The sequence below is a fragment of the Thunnus albacares genome, chromosome 1, assembly GCF_914725855.1.
Source record: "Thunnus albacares chromosome 1, fThuAlb1.1, whole genome shotgun sequence".
NCBI classification, from domain to species: Eukaryota; Metazoa; Chordata; class Actinopteri; order Scombriformes; family Scombridae; genus Thunnus; species Thunnus albacares.
The window spans coordinates 22,164,534-22,188,633 of NC_058106.1; the positions used below are offsets into that span (position 1 = coordinate 22,164,534).

At 39.3% G+C, this 24,100-nt stretch overlaps 1 protein-coding gene across 1 annotated transcript; it reads left to right on the plus strand.

Annotated features, from left to right (window-relative positions):
• Positions 1–16,701: 16,701 nt before the first annotated feature.
• eif4g2a (eukaryotic translation initiation factor 4, gamma 2a) lies at positions 16,702–24,022 on the plus strand. Its single transcript, XM_044349795.1, is given in 21 exon segments — positions 16,702–16,808; positions 16,943–16,999; positions 17,738–17,863; positions 18,053–18,155; positions 18,245–18,376; positions 18,483–18,549; positions 18,664–18,815; positions 18,916–19,026; positions 19,112–19,294; positions 19,418–19,556; positions 19,695–19,858; positions 19,985–20,092; positions 20,692–20,802; positions 20,895–20,999; positions 21,089–21,304; positions 21,496–21,754; positions 21,895–22,099; positions 22,225–22,433; positions 22,547–22,557; positions 22,559–22,668; positions 22,860–24,022. Coding segments are annotated over 15 exon segments (2,019 nt in total). The 5' UTR covers positions 16,702–16,808; positions 16,943–16,999; positions 17,738–17,863; positions 18,053–18,155; positions 18,245–18,376; positions 18,483–18,549; positions 18,664–18,731; the 3' UTR covers positions 22,864–24,022.
• Positions 24,023–24,100: the final 78 nt, after the last annotated feature.

Here is a 24,100-nt window from a genome sequence, read left to right on the forward strand (position 1 = left end):
TCTTACTTGAAATACCTTCCTATCATGTATGTCTTTAGCACACAAAACATTTTCCAACCAGATGATGTTAAGTCATATTGACTCTACTGCAGAGAAATAATTAACTTAGAGCCTCTTCCTTTGGTATTGAATGGGAATGAGAACACTAAAGAGGCCACTGATCTTCTGAGCCTGAAGATGGTGAATTGATTGCTAGACTCTCCTTGAATCTTCTGTATTGATTATTAGCTGTATGCCATCCTACAAGCCTGGCCTTGATCATGCATTTAGTGATGACAGAAAATCATTTCATATGAATCTGGAAGGTGGTTGTGCTCTATGTTATGCACATCATGTGAGGATGTAGATTTTTAGACAGTTCTCCACATGCAGGGTTTTATGACAGCAATTCCCACTGAGGTACTGCAGTTAGGAGGAATGTGGAAAAATAATCACTTAACTCAACTTGAAAATAGAAATAGATTTAAAAGATATGTCCACATATTTGAGTTGAGGAAAATAAATAGCCAAATAGAATTAAAATTTAGTATGGTGCAAATCATTTACTATAGGCTACATACTATAGTAAGATGCCCATCAACCTGAGTTGTGTTAACACATTTAACACCACATGTTGCAATTGAGGGGTGCAAACTAGCAAATGAGCAGAAAAGTTAAAATTTTTAGCTGAAAGCAATACAAGCAGTTGAAAATGTTAAAATAATTAAATAAACTGTTTTGAAACAGTTTGCTAAAAGGAATAGATAAACAGGTTTGAAAATAGCTAATTAACAGTTAAAAGTGACAAATAAACCCTTGAAATAGTTAATGCTAGCTAAAAGTAATAAACTGCTGAAATGGTTGGCTAAAAGTAATTGATAAACATAGTTAGCAAAAAGTTATGAATAAGCTGGTAAAATACTAGTTAGCTAAAAGCAGGATAAACTGTTGAAATTGTTAATGCTTGCACAAAGTAGTAGTAGATGTAATGGATAATTGGTTGAAACGTCCAGCACCACTTCAACTGGTAGTTGCACAAACGCAAACTCGACACTGACAATTCAGTTATATAAAAAATATATTGTAACAATATACATTTTTATATGATCAAGTTAAAGGAGCAGTGTGTAAGATTTAGTGGCATCTAGTGGTGAGGTTGCAGATTGCAACCAACTAAATATCCCTCCCCTTCCAAGTGTAGGAGAACCTATGGTGGCCGTGAAACTCACAAAAACGTGAAAGGCCCTTTCTAGAGCCAGTGTTTGGTTTGTCCATTCTGGGCTACTGTAGAAACATGACGATGCAATATGGTGGCCTCTGTGGAAGGGGAACCGCTCCCTATGTAGATATAAAGGGCTCATTCTAAGGTAACAAAAACACAACAATTCTTATTTTCCAGTGATTATACACTAATTAAAACACACTTATGAATATTATATTTAGTTTCTGCCGAGTCCATTCTGCTACATGCCACAAAATCTGACGCACTGGTCATTTAAATACCATCCAGTTTATAATCCATTAAGAACCCATTTGGAATATGCCAGGACTACTTGAGCTCATTCTGATAAGGCTGTGGGGCTATGTCAGACAAAAAAGGTTGGGAACTGCTCTACTACTATATTTCTAACTGTAGCAGCTATAAAACATGCTGGGTATTTGTTGGGCAGTGGCAGAAAGTACATTTGGATTCCCCCCTTGTGTTGATGCTCTGAAAAAGGGCCACTGTATGTAAATAAATCTCTGAGGCTGCAGGTAAATTTCAAGCGTGGCAGCCATGAATCTGATCTGTGCTGACAGAGCAGGCTTGTCTACCCAAACAGACAGACGGATAGATAAAGAAATAGACAGATAGACAGGAGCTCAACTCTCTGTGCTGAGACGGTCTCAGGCCCGGTCACATTACCTAAGCCTGAATGGAGTTTGTCTCTCAACTGCTCAGCTGAGTCCTCACCCTGTCACTCCGCTCTACTGGGATCTATCCTTGTCTGAGTCTATGCTGGGAGAAATCTGTCAACATGTGTAACGCACTGCAGGAACAAAACTAAAGTCTGTACCATGTGGGAGTTAGCTATCAGTGCCAATACATCTCAACCTGTGCAGAGAAAGAGGGTGGGTGATACGGAGGAATGGGAGAGAGGCATTAAAGGAAAAAAACTGTTGAATTGTCAGACATTTCTTAAAATAATCTAGTTATTCCTTAGAGCTCATTCAGAGAAAAAAGTCCCATTAACTACCCCAAATCCCATAATCCTAATCTCACTGAAAAACCTTTGAGATTTTAAAATAAATGATACTCTTATATGTGTTTAAGGTTCTGAGAGGCTGAGCATAATTCTGTAACATCACATTAATCCATCTTGATGTATTTATGTGCATTTATGTTTATTTATGTACAGTATTGTGAAGCACAACAGCTGCTGTACAGTTACTAATTTTCCGAAAGTGTTCTGAAAGGGAAACTTCAGTAATGAAAATTCAGAAATGTCAAAATCCAGGGCTGTTTTTATGCTGTCATAAACCAGCATCAGCAATATTGATGACTCCAATGTGCACTGTATGGATAATGAATATTCAGCAATTTGGTGAAAAGACCTTTTCATCAGAAGGGAGTGAGTGATTGAGTGATGATCTGACCCTTTCAACAGCCTGAAATCTCAGCGCTTTTTCTAAAACTTCTGCCTGGTTCAGTGTATTAGTTAGTGCTGAGTGGCTTCCATAAAATGCCCCAGCAAGGCAGAACAAATACCAATACATCTAATCAATATTTATATGATAATGGTGTCCAGCCATGCAATACGCTCACCTGTTGTGCACAGCCTTTTCAGATACCTGACTGAGAGGATGAAAGCGGGCACCAGCGGACTGCATCTGAACAGTATTATGACTTCAAAATCTGCTGATAAACAAAAACACCATCTCCAAGAGACGCTGAGAGGAAGGGTTAGCAGAAATGAGAATGTCAAATCACACAGAGTACAAACAAAAACATGTTCTCCATATTTGCTCTTTAATAGATTCATGACTGATGACTCCCCTTGGGGGAACATCCTCGCTGTCTAAGTAAAATTGTTCTTGTAATTATTTATTTGTTTGAGTAAAGGGGGTGGGGGTTAAAGGATGTAAGTGAGGAAATAGTACTGCTTGTAGCTAGTTTTTTTCTTTTTCATTCAAGGTTAATAGAATTTTTTCAAGGACACGGCAAAGCAACAAAAAGAGAAAAAACAGAAAGCCATTGTAAACAAAGCATTGTTAAATTTAGAAGAAATGGTTGCAGAAAGTGCAAAAGGGGCTCCACCTGAAACGTGTATAATAACTCTCATTATATGCAATATACAATGAGTCATCTAACTATGTTTTATTAGAGAGTCTTGTTATTATTTTTATCACAAGATTTAGATCTACATAATATATGTGTAAGCAAATGTGATTAATGCCACATTAAATTTACCAGATGTAGTAAGTCAGGGCACGACAACATACTGTATTATTTTAAAGGCTCTTAATTATAGACTTCTTTTTGTATTATGCCTCTGATATTTTGCTGAACCCTCATATGAGCTTAGCAATCAGCTCTCATTGAAAAGCTATCGGCTGCTTTTTGTTCATACTCAGACTAGAGCATTGAGCTTCAGTGCTGCTGCCACAGAATGATTTTGAGAAAATGACTTTATTACTTGTTTGGATGTTGAGGGAAGATGTTTTGCTGCGGCCCAGTATATTGGTTCTTTGTTCTTATAGAATGGTGCCAGCAGACTTCACACAAGGCAGACAGTACGTTATACTAACTAGTGTCATACAGGAGAAGAAGCACCTCCTCGATTTTTCCAGGCCCAAGGAAACTGTCTGTCCCCCACTGATGCCTTGGGGTTTCATAGAGTACATTGCCACCTGGATTATTGGACTACTCTATTTTGGGAATGAGTACTTGCCACCCTCTGGCCACAGGATGGCTTGATGGTTAAGGACACTGTCCCAAACAAGGCTGCAGGTAGAGTGTACATGACAGCCAGTGTCCATCTCACTAAAAACATCCTGGACTCTCAAAATCTCTGACACTTCCCTTTGGCCCCTCTGAATCAGTTACTGTAAACTACGTGTATATTGGGGGGTTGATCTGATCAACCGACACATCATCAAAATTAAAGATAAAACTAACAGTTTGTACTGCATACAATTAAAACGAAAAATGCCCAAACAATTCTTTGTTAAAACAAATGTTTAAAATCAGTCATAGATGTTAAAGGAATAGTTTGACATTTTTGACAACATTCTTGGAGTCTTGTCGTCATTGTGAAGTTGCCAGGCAACTAGTGCGAGAAATAGTTCAGCACATAAACCCCCATAAAACCACAATGTGCCATTTTTACACTATTGTATTTGTATGGATTAAACAAACGTGGTATAGCGTGTTAATAAGTGAGCTTTAGAGGACAGGTAGATTTTGTTACCTTTGGATGGTGATTTAAGTCTTTATGCTAAAATATGGTAAATGGCTCGTGGCTGTAGCTCAATAATTAGTCGGCAAGAAAGGAATCATATTTTCAAAATGTAAATATTTTTTAATGTGTTCTGTTCAAAAAGTGTAACATGAGAAAAGAAAAGAAAGAAAAAACTAAAATATACTTAAACTACACCATAAGCACACCTAGATAAACAGAGTATTTTTCTTGATACAAAAATGCTTGTGTGATGCACAAGATTGTATGTGGTCTCTTCTCCACTTTTGGCTTATTCCAGATAAAACACTTTAACTTCACCCCAGGGACTGCTCTCTTCTCCAACAAATCTCATGCTAATACAATCAGGCCCCCAGGTAGAGCCCAGCCGGAGTGTAAGCATAGCTGGAATCAGACACAGGGCTTGTCACTGATGACTCAGACGGTCCCTCAAGCCCAACACAATTTGGCGCACAGGACAGCCACCATTGATCTACCTCAGCATATTCGTGCAGAGTGTGCTTGGAATATTAAACACACAATCAGCATGAGCAAGTTTGGGAGTCCTGTATGTCAATTTGCAATTATATCTGGGGCCACACGCTCCTTTGTCATGTATGACCCACGCTGTTGGCAATAAATAAGAGCCAATTAGATGCCCAGCAAGGAAATCTTCATGTTACAAGTGAGAGACATAGCTGTGGTCAACCTCTCTGATGAGGACAATAACAGCAGGAGCAAGTCAGGGAAGAGCTGTAAGTTTTCAACACAACCTGTACTGTGCTGTAGGGTGCTGCTGGGGGAGGGGATTCAATAGGCCAGTTTATATGAATAATTCAGCCAAGATATGGTTGTTCTTAATGTGATTCATGTTCTGTATGCTGAGAGTTCAGTTAATTAAATTTGCATTCCAAAGAGGATTTTTTCCCCCTGCTGTCCCGAATCTTTAATGGATGATTTTTAAAGTTGTTGACCCATTTGCCACTATAGGTATGGAGCTCTAATAATCCTGAAGTGTGCGTAGGTTCCTGATATGTGTGCCCGTGTTGTACATGTGCACATATGGCAAAGTGTAAAAAACACAAAAGTCAAGGAAATCTACAACACAATTATAATGAAAGTATATCGGACAAGTCTGAGAGGAAAGCTAAGAACTATAGGTTGCAGCAAATTCAGACATGTCTGTCTATATATTGCATATTTTCACACTATACACGTAAAAAAAGGGGGAAAAAAAGAAAAAAAAAGAGAAAACCCATTGTTGTGGTTGGCCTGAAAGGTCTTTTTATGAATATTTAACTTAACTGTATGGACGAGTACATTTCGGCACAAATATTAGTTATATTCTTCATACATTATGCAGTGAACTACCTCCATACATCAAATTCAATTTTACAAATGGTAGTTTTCAATTTCAAGGAAGCAACTTAGTATTTAAAAACACACGAGGGAAAAATAGAAACAATACATCAGGGTTCAGCACTCAAATGTTTAGTTCTCACTGAGCAATAAAGGCATGATTGTCATTTAATAGTTCAAAAATAAAGATACAGGTTTAGAATATGATGGTGTTTGGGTGCAAGTGAGAACCTAAAATGAACACAACATTTTATATTTAAATAAAATGCAACAGACCTGTCTCACAGCAGACATTTTGATACATGTAACTAATTCAATCAGTAATGACTGGGTTTGATGCAGGCAGTTCCAGGGCTATTGTACATGCTGGAATAGAGCCATCATTAATGTTATTAAGTACACCTCTGCTGCACAGTGTATAACAAGTCAAAATGTCTGTGAGAAACTCTTTTACATTTAGTGTTTATAGTTTATTGCTGACTGAATGGCAGCTGCCCTGCCCTAACCCTAACCCTGCAAAATGAGGACATTACTAATTTTCGTTAACAAATGATTCCATTATTTTGTGTTGTTTAACTTCTGCTGATGTTTGAACGACAAACAAAAGGCTTTCTTTCACAAGACTCACAGGTTATTGTCACACCAGTCTGATATCATAGAGAAATGTGTTTTACAACTTTTAAACTCAGTGCTATGTAGTGATGCCCTCTAGTTGAACAGTAGATGTCCCAGGAAGCACTGTAGCACCATCTACTGGCTTCAAAATTTATTAAGCATAAGTCAAATTTCTTTCAAGTTTCCATGCGTCATTTGGTCAGCTCTTTAATTCTTTTTTTTCTAATGGTTAATGACATTTTCTAATAATAATATACCATCATATAATTTTCTGGAGATTATCACAAAGGTTTATACTTCTTGTAGTGATGAAATCTCAATTATAAATCGCCCCATAGATCATCAGATAATGGACATATTCTCTTTACATTTCTTTGAATATGGGGTCATTTATGAGCTTTCACTGAGCAATTCACACACTGTGGAAAAAGATGTCTGCAGGCCATCATCAGGCCAGTCTAGCATCTTTGGGACTATATGAAGGAGGTTCACCTCAGGAATTTACCTGTACATGACTCTGTTCATTGTTTCCTCTATCCAGGTAAGGCGATCAGTCTCTGCAACAAGAAGTAATTTGAGAGCATTGTACTCTTACCATGATGCTTGAAGGTAAAGCTGGTGCAAGACGGATGCTGAATCTTGCTTCCATTTGACAGAGCACTTTGTGTCACAACTGAGGAGTTAATTTTCAGTTCATCAGTCATTTGCCTTTTAACAAACTTATCCTCAGGTTTTGTCTCCCTCAGGCCAACGATAATTGCCGCAGTTTTATCATACGCTGAATTTACTGTTGTCCTTCTGGCAAGAAATTCTGTAGTTTGGTCGCTGCTGACCTTAGGCCTGGGTCTACTCACTGACCGGTATCCTTTATAGAGCTTACCTAATTAACCTTCATTTATTATTTCTTAATTATGGAGCCTGTGGTGCTTCTTTAATCATTGAAAACTTTGATCATTAAAGCTTTCAACAGATCTATGAGATCAGAGTTTTGGCTATCAAATTGGGGGCATATCTGTTTTGTTCATGTCCAGTCGACTGAAAGACACTCGACTGAGTTAAAAGGATGTTTTACTCAAGGGAATTCAGATGCACAATTAGCCAGTTTTAGGTGTCACAGCAAAAGTTTGATCACTTATTGTCAGGTTAGAATTATTCCTTAATGTGCAAAAAATATATATTAATAAAAAAAAAAGTTAAGCTGGCTGAACTATGATCGAAAGTTTACTCTTGGCTTTGGAAACAGCAGCTGGCAAAAACTCCCCACAAAGTCCACTCAGTAGCTATACTAGAATACAGTCTTCCTCATCAGATGGAGTTGGAAATGCAAGTGTTCAAATGTCCATTTTCTCTGAGCACTTTATGACTTCTTGTCCAAGTTGACTTTAAAGTTGATAGTGTCAGCAGATGTTTCCAAGGTCATTATTCTCAAAAATAAATGTATCAAGTCTCACAAATTTGGCTAAACACTTTCTGAGGCCACATTATAACTATCCAGACACCACAGTAACACAGCAGTTAGTTGCTGATCATAGGACAAACCTTCCCACATGAATTAATAAAGTGTTAACTGTTGAATCATCTTTATAATTAATTGTGTTTTATATGTGCAAATGGACAATAAAAAGTTATACTTTTAACAACAGTTCAGTGAATAAATCTGAATAATTTAATGTTTTTTTAAGTAAACATGTTACCAATTTACTGAGCAACACATTTTAAGGTCTTATGTACATTGCTATTATTGTAAAGGTGACTAATGTGCCAAAATATATTTTGCATTCAACATCTTTCTACTTAATACTTGAGGTCCAAACAAGGTTCAAACAACATCATTGGATCACTGAGTCTCACATTAAAGAGAAACAAAGCAAACCGTTGCCGTGCAATGATAACTTCACACCAGCTCTGACTGAAACTGTGCTGCTTTTCTTCGAGTGCAAAGATAGCCTCTGCTGACACACTGGGCTTAATTAACTTGGAGAGGAGTGTTTACTGTCAAACAACCGGCTTCATTTTGCTTTTGATGAATGATTGATGCCCCTCAGGGGTGAAGCGGCAAATGAGTGCAGGCATAGAAAAAGTCTAACACTCCCTTGACTAATGAGAAAAATTATGAGATAAACATGATGAGACAAACATCTTTGAAAGTGATGGGACTGTGTGTCAATAAGAATAACCTGCAAAGAGTAATCCCTTAATATCACTCAGTGATTAGATAATATGCACATTTAAAAAAAGACACTATAAAAAGGATTATCATGTTGTTCTTTTCATGTTCTATTCATGTTTGTCAGATCACAAACAGCATCAGTTACTATCAGTTTAAGGGTTTAAAGAAATTTGAGCATTTCTAAAATCTAAAACAGACCATGTGACCCCCACAAGGGCTCACATGGTAAATCTGAGGGGTCGCAAGATGATTAAAAGGGAGGGGAAATAACAAAAAACATATTTCTGCCACACATGTATAAGTGTGTGTGACAAAATTTCAAATACAATCTTCATCAGCAAATGAATAACCTGGCTTTTTCCTGATGTTTATTTTTTATTGAGCAAAACTTCATTGTTTTAACTATTTGGGCCTTCAAAATTATCCAAACAAAACAATCTGGGAGAGTAACACCACGCTTTAGTTGAACAACTCTCAACTTGTGAACATTATGTAACCCTTGACAAGGAGTCAGAAATAGGCATTGCTTAGTTAAAAGGGTCACGAGCCAAAAAAATTGGGACCCGCTAATCAAATACAAGGAAGACGTCTGTAGTATTTTGTTCATTGTTTATGTCCCATCAGAGCCCAGCTTGTACTAAATACACTGCTATTTTATCACCAAACTGAATGTTAATACAAAGTGTCAGACACTCTGGCTGTGCAGGCCAAAACATGTCACAAGTGGAACTGCTCCGGCTTACAGTTTAGACACTTTATGATTAACTATGTAGATTCAGTATTACCTTTGCCCTAAAGTCACTCACAGGTGATATAAAAGTTAATAGTTTTCAGGAAACAGGCTTTCTCAAACTATTGTAGTATGTTTGTGTCTAATCTAGATATGTTAGTCATATTAATACATGTTATAAGTGCTCTTATCTTACACAGCGTAACCTGAGGCACAATCGAGGAGGCGTTACCAGTCTGGTCTCAGCCTGTAGTCATTTACTGGCAGATGGAGGAAGTGACTCATCTCAGCAAGTTAATGTGAACAATAACATGGGTGTTGTATTCTCAATAATCACAATCCATGGAACTACTTATGAAACTGTCCCCCCCCACCTCCCCCCACACCTTGTATTTGACTGTGAAATAGCCTGAAACACTACCAAACGAGGTCTTGAAATGAAGTACAGACAGCATCAGATTATGGTCTCGCCATCCTCCACGAACATATAGACTGAAATATCTGTAAAATCCTGCCCTGAAGAAGAGGAAATAGGTTGACATTTTGGCCTAATGGTGGTGCTACAGAAAAGGTCAAGGGGTCACCATAAACATTATTCATCCTCTGGGGCTCATGAATATCCACAGTGAGTGTTATGGAAATTATACCATTAGTTTCTAAAAGGTCATCTGGGCACCAAAGTCATTAAGAATCCTCTGGGGATTATTAATATCTCTGCCAATTTCATGCTAATGTGGCCCATAGTTGTCAAGATGCCAGCACCTCTCCACCACTAGAGGACAAAAACAGGAAGGAGATGTGTTATCAACCTGTAAGTCAATGTAGAAAGATTTGAATGTGTGTGTTGTGTAGTAGGTTAAAAACAGTTCTCCTCACTGGCTCATGCACCTTTGGGGAATCGGGGTGGAAGACTGTTTGAGTCCCTTGTCAACAACCATCGATCCTCCTCCTGTGGCAGTCTTGAGTAAAAACACTGAATCCCCACCAGTACCTGAGACGATGCCTTGCAGCTGACCCTGTGCTCAGATGTCACTGTAGAGAAGGGCAACCAAATTGAGTCTCCCTGAGAAGATCAGTATAGTTTCAATGGTAAATTTACAGTCAACCTTGTTCTTTTGTGACAGAAGTATATTTCTTTCTCATCCAACTGTAGGGAATATGACAAAGTGCCTCATTATGACAGTATGACATTATGACACAGTAAAAGCAGTTAGCTCAAAAAGCAACTAAAAGCAAGAATCACCTGGGTTTGAACTCCATGAAGACTTTCTGTGTGGAGTTTGTATGCATGTTCTCATGTTCACAGGACAAACCTTCCCACATTAATTCATAAAATGTTGAATCAGCTTTACAGTTGACTGGCTTTTAAAAGGGTAGGTCTGCTTGCTCATAAAGTTATACTTTTAACAAGAGCCCATGAAAAAGAACAATTTAAAGTTTTTTTTTGTTTTTTTAAATGTTTGGGGTTTTTTTTATGGTTTTCTCATCCAACTGTAAGAAATGTGACAGAAAAAGTGTCTACAACAAAGGCACACACAAATCAGGAGCCATACAGTAGCCTGTATCATAGAAATACTGAGGTAATGAGTCAAAGTCCCCCCAGTACAACCCCAACCCACCTAAGACACCAAAGAGAATGTCTCTTAAATGTTTATTTTTCATATTCTGTTTATACCGTTCATTTAGTCTGTAGATTTTATTCAACTACATGAAAGTCTAAAGCCCTCTCCTGTGATGAAATTCTGGTAAGAAAATACTGAACCCACTAATTATTCACTGGCCTAAAAGATGCCAAATTTAAATATACTGAGTCTAAAAATACTCAAATCAGATTTTAAAATACTTGTGTGTTTTAAAATAGCAGACAGTGGTGGAAAGTCACTTTTCACATTTACTCAAGTACTGTACTTATGTACACTTTTGAGGTACATGTACTTAAAGTGTGTGTCAGGTTGGTTGCAGATTTGATGGGAGAAAGAAAAAAAAAAAAAAAAAAAAAAAACACATCCCCGAAAAAGAGCAGGTAGCTAAGGAAGTGGCGCAGGGGTAGGTAGCCAGAGTGCAGGAAGCCAAGGAGGTCATGCTCAGGAAGGTGGCCAGGACACTGGGAGCCAGGGAAATGGCGCTCAGGTGGGAAGTCTGAGGCCGGACAGAGGCAGAGCCATAAAGTTCGGCCTGGAGGCAAGACAGACAGGTGAAGTCGCTCAGGAGGGCGATCGGATGTGAAGAGCTTCTCTGGTGGTTGGGCTACAGGCGGACTCAGGAGGTGATGTCACTGGGGATGATGCTGCGGACTCTGGAAAGGGGGACTGGCGCAGCTCACGGACGGGGAGTTGCTGCGGCGGCCCAGCAGGGACGGGGAGTTGCTGCACACCAGCAGGGACAGGAGGTTGGGTCTTTGGGACGCTGGGGAGCAAAGACTGAGGCACTGGGGCAGACAAGCCAGGTGCCAAGGTGACCAAAGAAACAGTGTTGTCATCTGCGTTGATGACCGGACCTCTGGTTGGCGCTCCGAGGGCCTCCCAGAGCCAGGCGGGTGCCCAGGTAGGGGTTTTGGGCTGGAGCTGGCTCAGGACTGGCAGGCTGCAGGTTTGTAAATCCAAGCCTAACTGACTGGGGAGCAGGCTGGTGGTAGGCAGTCCGGGGTGGAGGCTGAGGACTTGCAGACCAGTGGCTAGCATGCTGCAGGTTAGCAGTTTCCTTGCTAGCAGTGTTGGATGCCTGATAGCAAAAGTACTCAAAAAGAGTCATCTGAGCGGGAATGTCGGGCGTGGAAGAAACAGGATTCTGGTGGCTGGCAAGCTTGGAGGCCCGTCTGGCTGATCAAGGTCCCCCCAGTGCCAGACGGGTTCCTTGGAAACAGTTTGTCTCTGCTGGGTCCATTACTGGTTGGATCATTCTGTCAGGTTGGGGAAGCAGGAGTGGACCCAAACACGGAGGCCGGAATGCAGATTTGATGAAAAAAAATCTCCTTTAATCGTGGATGGTCATTAACAGGCAAACAGAGCTGAACAGAACTAGCAGACGAAACAAAATGAATGATCCAACAAAGACTCAACTCAAAACCAGACCTTAAATACAGACTAAACTAATCAGGGAATGGGGAACAGTTGACGAGACACAAGGGCAGGCTGGGAGTGATTGGCTGAGGAAACACAGGAAGCAGGGCGGGGCTGACGAGACTGATACAGGGCAGGTGTGGGGAAGACACAGAACAGGGCTAACGAGGGTGAAGAAGGGCAGGTGAGGAGGAGTACATGAACACACACAAGGGAAACACAGTAACAAAACCCAGAAAACACAATACTCTGAATACAACCCACACCAACCTGTCCAAGAACCATCATGAACCTAAACTAAAGTATATAACACACCAGGCTAAACAACAAAAGGCAGTCCAAACCCACCACCCAAATATAACAAGAAAACCCATATGAACCGAAGGACTAAACAGAAGTGCAAACCAGGGGACCCCAAAGAACACAAGAACATAAAAAAACAAAAAACACACAAAGTCCAGGCAGGGTGTGACAGTATTTCCATTTGATGTTACTTTATACTTCCACTCTACTACATTTTAGAGGGAACTTGTACTTTCTACTCCTCTACATTGATTTGACAGCTTTAGTTACTTTTCAGATGAAGATTTGACACAATGGATAACATAACAAGCTTTTAAAATACAACACATTGTTGAATGTATGTATTCATATACCATTGTATGTATTCATATACCATTACTGCATGTTACTAACTTGACTTCTCCCTTGGAGTTCTTTGTTGTGCTTTCTCATCCGCAGGAAACCCCAGGGACTGGGCTCTGGCCCTTGGCCATGGGGATGTCCTTCTCCTGCTGTTGCTGCTGTTTGTTGTTGCTAGTCATGTATCAATTGTTGTTGTTGTTGTTGTTGTTGCTGCTGTTGTTGTTCTGCTTCTCCATGTCTCCCCCCCTTTCTTTCTCTCTCAACCCAACCAGTCAAAGCAGATGGCCGCCCACCTAGAGCCAGGTTCTGCTTGAGGTTTCTTCCCGTTAAGGGGAGTTTTTCCTTACCGCTGTCGCCAAGTGCTTGCTCATGGGGCAGTTGTTGGATAAATTAAAGAGTACAGTCTAAACCTGCTCTATGTGAAAAGTGCCCCGAGATGACTTTTGTTGTGATTTGGCGCTATATAAATAAAATTGAATTGAATTGAATTGAACATGAAACCAGTGGTTTCCAACCTTTTTGTTTTTTTTACATCTTACAAAAAGCAGTGTGTAGTCAGGGTCACATTTCAGATGTCTATGAGTTGTTAACAGCTCCACCAAATAGTGATTTTTCCCTCTAAACTTCTCACATGGTTTCATTTCAATAAATGTTCAAATGATACAATATTTCACCAAAAATCAAAGTCCAAAACTGAAAACAGATTTGTGTATCAGAACTTTGTTTTTTTTTTCTTTCCACTCCCATTAATCATCTCACTACTCCTCAGATTTATTTGGTGACTCTTTAGAGGGGCCTGGCCCCTAGTTTGGGAACCACTGGACTGAACTAGCTAAGTGTATATAAAGTAGTTGACACTAGCGCCACCTCCAGCAGCTACAACAGTAACTTACTGCTTACACACTGATGCTTCAGTATTAATAATCTAATGATGACATATATAATAATGTATCAGTGAGAGGGATGAAACAAGTACTTTTACTTTAGTACTTTAAGTACATTTTGCTGCTAATACTTATGTACTTTTACTGAATGTCCCCCTCCACTCAAATTTATGTTTTTCTTCTTGTTCCCACTGTTGAATATTTCAACTTCGGTGTGAAAATAGAAGCCTGTTTTCACATTCATCTACTGAAGGGGGGAAGTTTGTCTCATCGAAAAGCCAGTTTAAAGGGGTTGGCCTACGTATATGATTTGTGACATCACAACTAGTGTGATGTGAAAACTTGAAACCCTCAGTGGACAAACACTGAGAATGGACTTTTCAGTGAGGTAGGAGATATCTTGTGTCTAGGAGTTAAACTTCATAGATATTTTGAATTTTAATGAGGGAGAAGTAGATGCCATTTTAAATATTTTTAGTGTGGTAATTATACATTTTGTGTTGAAAAACCATATCAGACACACAGTATTGTTCCAAGTGGAGTATTTTTTTATATATCTGGAGGGTCTCTTTAAGTAGGATTTTTCATGCAGGACTTTTACATGTAATCCAGTGTTTTACATTGCTATATTGGTACATTTACTTAAGTAAAGGATCTGAATGTGTTTCCCACCACTGCTGGCAGGTTGCTGAAACTCCCACATTCCCAGAAAAGATACTAAATATAACAGCATGACCTCAGTGTACTCAGTGGCAGACCGTGATCACATGTTTAAAAAAAAACAAAAACAAATTAAGTATATAAACACAGCTTAATGTTATAGTCATTAATCCTCGATTTGCCCCAAAATATCTATGTAATATACGATATTTTACATGTCTCTATGTTGAAACTAGGCCAGATTGCGAAATGTTCGTGCTTTTGTTCGTGACGTCAGCAGGGTGGGATGATGACGTGTGAGACAGCCCCCACACAAAAAGCGGCTTCCACATGACGTAGTTAGCCAGTCAGCAGTCTTTCTTCTGTGTAGCCGGTAGCTACCGCTGAGCCGTCGTGTTTCTTCTATTTTAAAAATATAACTAAACCTTTTCTGGTTTTAACACGACTATTTTTGCTCTATTTTCTCTCCTTTGTTATTTTTTATATCTTAGTCGACAAGACAACTATTACGCTGACGTCCTTTTTGTAAAGGTAAGCGGTTTCGTTTTTTTTTCTTCGCCCGGCTAACGTTGGCTAACGTCAGCTAACTGACCCGAAGTTCGTCTTAGATTTATTATGTTTTAATCAAAAACTGTACGTGTTCATCTGTATTTACAACTTTGTCATCATCTGACCTAGTTGGGCGTAGAAAAGTTGGGCCGAAGTATCTTTTTTTTCTTCAGTCGAAACTGGGTCAGCATTCAGCAGTTGTTTACAGCTTGTTAGCTCCAGGCTCACCGGCGGCCTACAGAACAAGATGTCGCTCGCCGTGTTTGGACATCCGGTGTCTGAACAAAGACCTCATAAAAATCAGCTGATGGGGGTCTACTCCTTGATTAACGATAAAGATTTCTTTATATCTGAATTCATAGCGATTTCGCCGGATTATATAAATAAGTATACATTACACATTGGTTGTCCTTGTGTTTTTAGCTATTTTGGCAAATCTTTAAAATCAGGACATATGGATAAGGAACAAATACTCACGAATAAAGTGGGTTTTTTCCCCCACATTTTATTAATTTCTAAATGATCTGAGATTTGATTAGTATAAAACTGGCCTATCGTTACATTTGGTGAATGTAAGCCAGCTCTTGAGTGAAATCTATTTCCTGGAGCGCTGCCCTCCGTAATTGAGGTTAGCTTTGTAGGTTCAGGTTATACAATGTACGGTTTGGTAACTAAGGGGTAATGTGAGGTTATGGTTAGGAGTCACAGAAAACCACCGATTGGGTTCACATAACAGAAAGCACAAATCGATTGAGAAATTACGTCTAATCATATTAGACGTTACACCGGTATCACAGTGTGCTAAGTTAGCACCACCTAGCACAGATTCAGTAGTACGGACACGTGTAGGCGCTCATGCGGTTAAAGGATATGTTCACAATTTTGAAGTCTGTCTTAAAACAACAGTCAGGTGTCCACATGATCACTGAAAGAGGTTTTCCTCGCTGTAATCATTCCTCCCGTTCATACTGGCTATTAAAAGGTCCCCTTCAAATGCGTTTTCAATATAAGTAATGGGGGCCAAAATCCACAGGGTGTCCATACAGTCATTTTGTACAAAAAATGCACTTAAAAGTTTATATGAAGCTTCAGCAGTCTGAGTTGGTCATATCAAGTGGATATCTGCCACATTTACGGTCTTTTTAGCATCACATTTCCTCTTTGTGTTTCCCTGTTGAGCTGCGTTGGAAGAACAGTAACAAAAAGAGGGACTTTGGCACTAAAAAGACTTAAGTTGAAAAATATCTACTTGATTTGACTAATTTAGGCGGCTGAAGTTTCATACTAGCTTCAGATAAACCTTTTTGCCCCCCATCACTTACATTGTAAGTGCATTATAAAGGGATCTTCTAATGGCCAGTTTGAACAGGAGGAATAATTACAGCAAGAAAAACCTATTTCTGTGTTTATTTGGGCAACTGACAATCTTGGAAAAAATAACAATTTGGCAGAATCCATTTAACAGACAACAAAATGAGTACTTCTTTCATACATTTTGTTACCATTTAATCATAATGTTTCTAAATAGCCTCTTTGTGTGTGTGTTTGCATTTTGCAGCCATTAGCAACCAGCTAATTTGTTATTAATGTTATAAATCTGTCTCTATTCCAGGTCGCTTTTTCCTGCCCCACTCCCAGATCATTATTCTTTTCAAGTATTCTTTGTCAAGCCGCCAAAGTGGAGAGTGTCGTTGCACCAGGGGGTCCTTCTCGTTTCAGGTATGAAACATTTGCCCGTCACACTTGGCCTACTTATACTGGAAAAACTCTCCTAAATAGCTCACATACAGGAATTAGCTTTCACATTTCCTCACATTAAATTAAAACATTTTCCTTTCTTTTTTTTATCACAGTGTGGGGGGAGGAGGTGGGGGTGCACCTCAGCACTATCCCAAGACTGTCGGCAACAGGTGATTTTTCTTAATTTTCCTTTCACTTTGAAACACCTAGTCACTTATTGCATTAGACATCCATTAAATCTCTGCACTGGCCTTAAGTCACATTCCTTCTATTGTCCTTTTGTATCAACACATATGGGGAAAAGAGGTATTCATGATAAATGGCCACTTTAACCTCTGAACAGTGTTTGTGATAGACTAGTATCTCTAGTAACTTCACAACCTTCTACCACTTTGGCAGTGGTTTAGGTTGATTAAGTGTTGCCATTGTCAATATTTTGATACAAGGGTCGGCAGCATGTAAGCAAAAGGGGTATTTTCATCCCACTAATTTTTTCAAATGACTTAAACTAACAATGTCAAACATGCATATCATATAATAAACAGTTGTGTATCTTTGGGTATAAGGCGCAACATATTTGCAATTCCTGGCTGCAATTAACGGACGTCTCACAAACAGTCACCTAACAGCATACCTTACTGCTCAAACATGCATGTAACACAATAATACACGTATGCAGCATTTAAGCTGCTAATAATCCATTATAACCAAAGAGCTGATTACCATGGAGTCTACAATAAGTCTTGTGATTTTTAAAACTGCATTTGTTCAAAACAAGCAACTAAAATTAGTTTTCTAATCAAATCAGATTTTAGTGGCATTTCTGTGACATGTATCATGGACTTGTTAACTCAACCACCATAAAAAATTTTCTGTTATAACATTGGCTGTGTTTTTGTCAATTGCAGCGAGTTCCTGGGGAAACCCCCAGGTTCTAGCGTTCAGAGATGGGTACCTTCTCGAAGCACTAGACGAGATGCCAACTCCTCCAATGAGAAAGGGCAAAATGACGCAACCTTCAGGAAAGTGAGAGGGTAAGTGTCTATTTAAATCCATATTTACTTCAGTCACTCATCTTCAAATCGTTGCACAGTATTTCTCAGACTAAAAGATAGAACCTGAGTATCCAGATGATTTATCTATGGTAGATTAATGTTGATGTTGGTATATTGTCTTTGAAGTATGAAGTGTCTTAGCCTCTTGTCCTTCCTCTTCTTCCTCAGCATACTTAATAAGCTGACTCCCGAGAAGTTTGACAAACTGTGCCTGGAGCTCCTCAATGTGGGTGTAGATTCGAAACTTGTCTTAAAAGGAACCATCTTATTGGTAAGCATTCTCTTAAATTCTACTCATGCATTATTCATGTATCATGTTCAAATAGACACTCAATTTATTTTCTATTTCTTTCTCTTTAGATTGTTGACAAAGCCCTTGAAGAGCCCAAGTACAGTCAGTTGTACGCCCAACTATGTCTACGCTTGGCAGAGGATGCACCAAATTTTGAAGAACCAGCAACAGAAAATCAAGCAACACAAAAGCAGAATACAGTAAGTTATTTTAAAATGGGATTTGTGCTGAAATAAGACGCCACTTGCTATTGACTATCTGGTATTTTCTGCCTTCCTGTTCTAATGAATTCTCCTGTTTTTACAGACCTTCAGACGGCTTCTGATTTCTAAGCTTCAAGATGAGTTTGAGAACCGCACCAGAAATGTTGAACGTAAGTGAATTGTATATGGTGCAACTGGTCGGTTTCATAATACATTTCGGTCATGTATTGCATGAATCGTTCCTCATTTTCAATGTTTTGTGTTTTTTGTTTTTCCCCCTGTAGTCTTTGACAAAAATGACGGCCCACTCACCTCTGAGGAGGAGGAGCAGCGTGCTGTTGCAAAGATCAAGATGCTGGGCAACATCAAATTCATTGGGGAACTTGGCAAACTCCACCTTATCCACGAATCTATCCTTCATAAGTGCATCAAAACAGTAAGTAAATCAACAATTAATTAACCTACCAGGGTGGAAGCACCCTGACAGTTAAATTTCCCAAGTAGATTGTATTAAATGTTTCTTATTTCTTTTTAAGCTTTTGGAGAAGAAGAAGAGAGTCCAACTTAAGGATATGGGTGAAGATCTGGAATGCCTCTGTCAGATAATGAAAACAGTGGGACCTAAACTTGACCATGAAAAGGCTAAGGTGAGTGTGAAGGGAAAACATCATAATTATAGTATTGTTTTTAAAATCCTTTTTCGTTTTCTTAAAAACAAATTTCCTCTTCCAGTCTTTGATGGATCAGTACTTTAGCCGCATGCGATCCTTAACAAACAACAAGGAACTGCCTGCAAGGATTCGCTTCTTGCTGCAGAACACAGTGGAGCTGCGAGAGAACAACTGGGTGCCTCGCAAAGCTTATGTTGACAACGGACCAAAGACGATCAACCAGGTTCGTCAGGATGCTGTTAAGGTTAGTAATCTTAAAAACTTTTACAATTGATGAAGTACTTATTGAACTGCTCAATAATTTTATTATACTGGTCTCATGACTGTATCCATGTATTCTGACTCTGACTCTATTCCAATTCTGCAGGATTTAGGTGTTTTTATTCCACAAAATGATGGAATGAGGACTGACTTGTTCATGGAAAACTCCTTTCTGCCAACAAGGATGATCAAGTTTGACAAGGAAACTCTTGGTGGGCTGGCTGATATGTTTGGACAAATGCCTGGTATGACGGGTTTTTTTTTGTTTGTTTTTTTCTCTCTCTCTCTCCTTGATATGAGGTTAGACATTGTATCGTGTCCTTGACATATTAATGGAGATTAAGCTTCTCTTTAAATGTTATAATGTTGCTTGTTTTGCGCAGGGAGTGGTATTGGAACAGGTCCAGGAGTTATTCAGGACCATTATTCCCCTACCATGGGACGTCACCGCACTAACCCACTCTTCAATGGCCATATTGGAAACAGCAACGGTTCACATCAGCCTCAGTTTGAGGCAGCAAGCAAGCCTTTCATAAAACCAAATCAGGTACATAGCATATAGTTGTAGTTTGGGATTTTTTTTTTTTTTTTTTTTTTTTTTTTTTGGCATGGTGAATGAAAACATTCCTGTTACATCATTACTAACATTCATTCTGTGAAATCTTGTTCAAAGGGGCAGAATTCACCAGTTTTCAACCACAAACAGAATATCTCAATGCAGATGCAGTCTAAGGATATGGCTCCAAGATTCACCAAGAAAGGGAAGCTCAATGCTGATGAGGTACAACCACTTACATCGATAAGCAAATATGTTTTGGATTCTAAAGTTTTATGTTGATAGTAGCTCAGACTCCACAAAATAATTGAAGTTTTCAGGAAATATCTGCTTCTCTCACGACAGTTGAGATGGGAAGATCTATACCTTTCTTGTGTCTGTATGTTGAATATAAAGCTGTAGTCGGTAGACTGTTGGCTTAGCAAAAGACCGAAAACATGGGGATACAGCCAGCCCAGCTCTGTTCAAAGTACATCACCTCTAAAGCTCATTAACACACATCTTGTTTGTTTAATCTGTACATAAATCGACTTGTAAAAATGACAGGCGGTTGTTTTTACTGAGGGTTATGTGCTTTACTAGCTGTTTCCCTCTATTTTACAGTCTTTATGCTAAGCTGATCTAATTTTCTCCTGACTATAGCTTTATATTTAATCAGCAAGTAGTATCAATCTCCACTAACTTGGCAAGAAAGCCAGGAAGTGCATTTCCCAAAATGTCAAACTATTACTCGAAAGAAAAAAAAATCCCCAGCAGTGTTAATAAAATTTATATTAAATACCTTTTTTTTTAATCTAGAACTGTTGCTGTCTTCTCCCTTCTAGATCAGTCTGAGGCCTGCACAGTCTTTCATCTTGAATAAAAAACAAGTGCCAAAGCTGCAGCCACAGATGACCATGATTCCTCCAAGTGCCCAAGGTTCCCCACTAGGACAGGTAACATTTTTACATTGAAATGAAATATATGGACTTGATATGGTAGTTGCAAGTTCCAGGGAACATGCACTCATTTGGATGCTTTTGTTTAGTCTCCACAGCTCGGCCTGAAAACCAACCCTCCACCAATTCAGGAAAAACCTGCCAAGTCCAATAAAAAAGCTCCTCCTACAAAGGAAGAGTTGCGCAAGATGACAGTAAGTTCCTCACGCTTTGCACTTCCGCCACGCACAATATAATGTACACCTAGCATAATACTGAATATTTGACTAATCCTTGTCTTCAGGAAACGTTGGCGGCAGACTACCTGAACAGCAAGAACATCGATGAGGCAGTGACTGCTGTGAGGGAGATGAAGGCTCCAAAACACTTTTTGTCTGAGATGATGAGCAAGATCGTGGTCTATTCCCTTGATCGTTCAGATGAGGATAAAGAACATACAAGCACCCTGATCCATGCACTCTGCACTGAGGGCCTTGTCACTGGTGAAAACCTGCTGCAGGTCAGTAGTGTAACCGTGCACTGTTTTAAAGTTAATATACAGAAAGAATATACAGTGCATTGCCAGATAAAATGTTGTATGGTATTATTGACTTGTATTTGGAAGAAGCGATCATATTTAGGGTTGTCTGCATTCCTCTTGGCTTGAAAGTCTGCTATATTCCTGCCTCACTGGTTTTCTTTGCTTAACAGGCCTTTCTGAGTGTTCTGGACCAGTGTCCCAAGATAGAGGAAGAAATCCCCCTGGTGAAATCCTACCTGGCACAGTTTGCAGCACGGGCTATCATCACTGACCTGGTCAGCATTGCAGATTTGGCCCATCACCTTGAGAACGGCGCCCATTTCCCACTGTTCCTGCTCTGCCTGCAGCAGATGGTCAAACTGAAGGATCGCGAGTGGCTGTCTGATCTGTTCCAGCTGAGCAAGGTCAACATGCAGAAGATGCTACCTGGTATGTCTGAACCCACTCTGTACACATAATTATACCTGATGTCATTAGATGTGTACAGTCAAGGCTCTTGATTGATTTAGTTTTCAAAGTGTCCATGTCCTTTGCTACTACTGACTGGGTTTTCTTTTTTACTCCTGTAGAAATTGACCAAAACAAGGACAGGATGCTGGAGATCCTGGAGGGCAAAGGTCTCAGCTTTTTGTTCCCACTGATGAAACTGGAGAAGGAGCTTCTGAAGCAGATCAAAGTAGATCCCTCTCCACAGTCCATCTACAAGTGGATCAAGGACAACATCTCTCCAAAACTCCATACAGACAAAGGCTTTGTCAACATCCTCATGACCAGGTACAGCAGTAGAACAGTGTTTCTGGTTAAACCCATTTATCTGTCATTGCTTTGTTGGTTAATCTTTTCCCAAACCAGACAGTATATTTTACAGTATTATGATTTCCCCTTTTCTTTTCTTCCAGCTTCTTGCAGTACATCGCATATGAGATCAACCCTGGTGATGATGAAGAGCAGCTTGCAGCACCCAGCAAGGAACAGCTGGACGAGGAGAAAAACCTGCTGCTGTCTTTCAAGCCGGTAATGCAGAAGTTTCTGCATGATCACATTGACCTGCAAGTCAGCGCTCTGTATGCCCTGCAGGTCCACTGCGATGCCAAGCAGTTCCCCAAAGGTACGTGCACACACTTGTAGGTCAGACTAACAGCAAAGTTTATTTTGTGTAGAAAAGTTAGAAAACTCTGGTACAGAAGCTTTCAGAGGTTTAATGTTGCTCTTTTCTTCCAGGCATGTTGCTGCGCTACTTTGTCCACTTTTATGACATGGAAATTATTGAAGAAGAAGCCTTCCTTTCATGGAAAGAAGATGTCACCCAAGAGTATCCGGGAAAAGGAAAAGCATTATTTCAGGTATGTCTGTGTATGTTTTGTTTTTAATTGTGGCAATGAGTAGCTCTGCTCCTGATATGAACATTTGAAGCTTATGTCTGTATTTTTCCACTTGTTGGTTCACAATAAATGGCTCATCCTAATGGAGATACTGTTTGGTTTGTTTGTTTGTTTGTTTTGTTTATTTGTTTGTGGTTTTTTTTACTGTGCAGGTGAACCAGTGGCTGACCTGGCTGGAGACCGCAGAGGAGGAGGAGTCAGAGGAGGAAGATTACTGAGGAACAGGCCAAAGCCATGTGTTGTCAGGATGCAACGAATGATATATTTTCTACTTTGTAATTTTTGTCTCCTTGTGCTCTTTCTTGTTTTGAGCCCCACTTCCTCCCCCTCTCTTGTCAACATATTCCCCCGACCGCTGTTACAATTCATTCCACTATGAAATCTTTTACCATATTTAGCCAGCATCACCATCTTATTTTATTTATGCTTTTTCTTTCTAGTTTTTGATTGAATCTGATGTCCTACTGCAGATGTTTTATACATTTCAATCTACTTGGGTTAAAGTTGTCGATGACAGTTGGTAGTATTTTTGCTGGAAAATGCACCAGCACCACACCTGACCCATTTTATCACCTTTTTACATCTGGTAGGAGTCACTAAGTGCTGCCATAACTATTACCTTAAAAGCTGTTTACAAAAGAGAAAAGGCTCTAACATACTGCAAAGAGACTTGTCTCATTGTTTTATCTGAATTTGTTAATCAGTTTTTAGATGCACTTTGCTCAACATCATGAGTCGTTGCAATAGTAAGATACACTTTTCCTTGATTTGTTAAAACAATCCTAAGTTGCAGTTGATGGCTGCTATAATTATAATGGTTTCTTGTGCTTGAAAACAGACCATTCTGTCTGAAAATTCTTCATCTGGAATTGACGACACCTGTAACGGTAATGGCCTGTTTTTATTTGCACAGTATGATTTCAGTTTCCCACATTTAGTTTAATGAATCAAGAGCGTTTTTTTGTGTATGGAACTTTTGTGCTGTGGAATGAATATGTGTGGCCTTTTTTTAATTTATCAGTTCATATGGATATACCTCTTATGTATCTCGGACTATACTTGAATGTCTCAGTTTTAACACATTGAGACAGCCAAAGCTTAGTTTCCTGTGCTACAGTTCACCATGTGGAAATTGGTCGTATTTCAGCCATATTTGTCAAGTTTTTAAATTGTCTTTTTATCTTCGTGAAATTACAGAGAATGTACTGTATGTGTACACCTACGCGTTCTTTTGGAGTGTCACTGTAATGTAAGTGCTAGAAGTTGAGTGTACAGCTACAGATCAACCTTGAATAAAGTTAAACAGTTCATTTCATGCGGTTCAATTCGTCTTTTTTTTTTTTTTTTCTCTCTCAATGTTTGTAGGTTCTACTACCTTGAACACTTCAGTTAA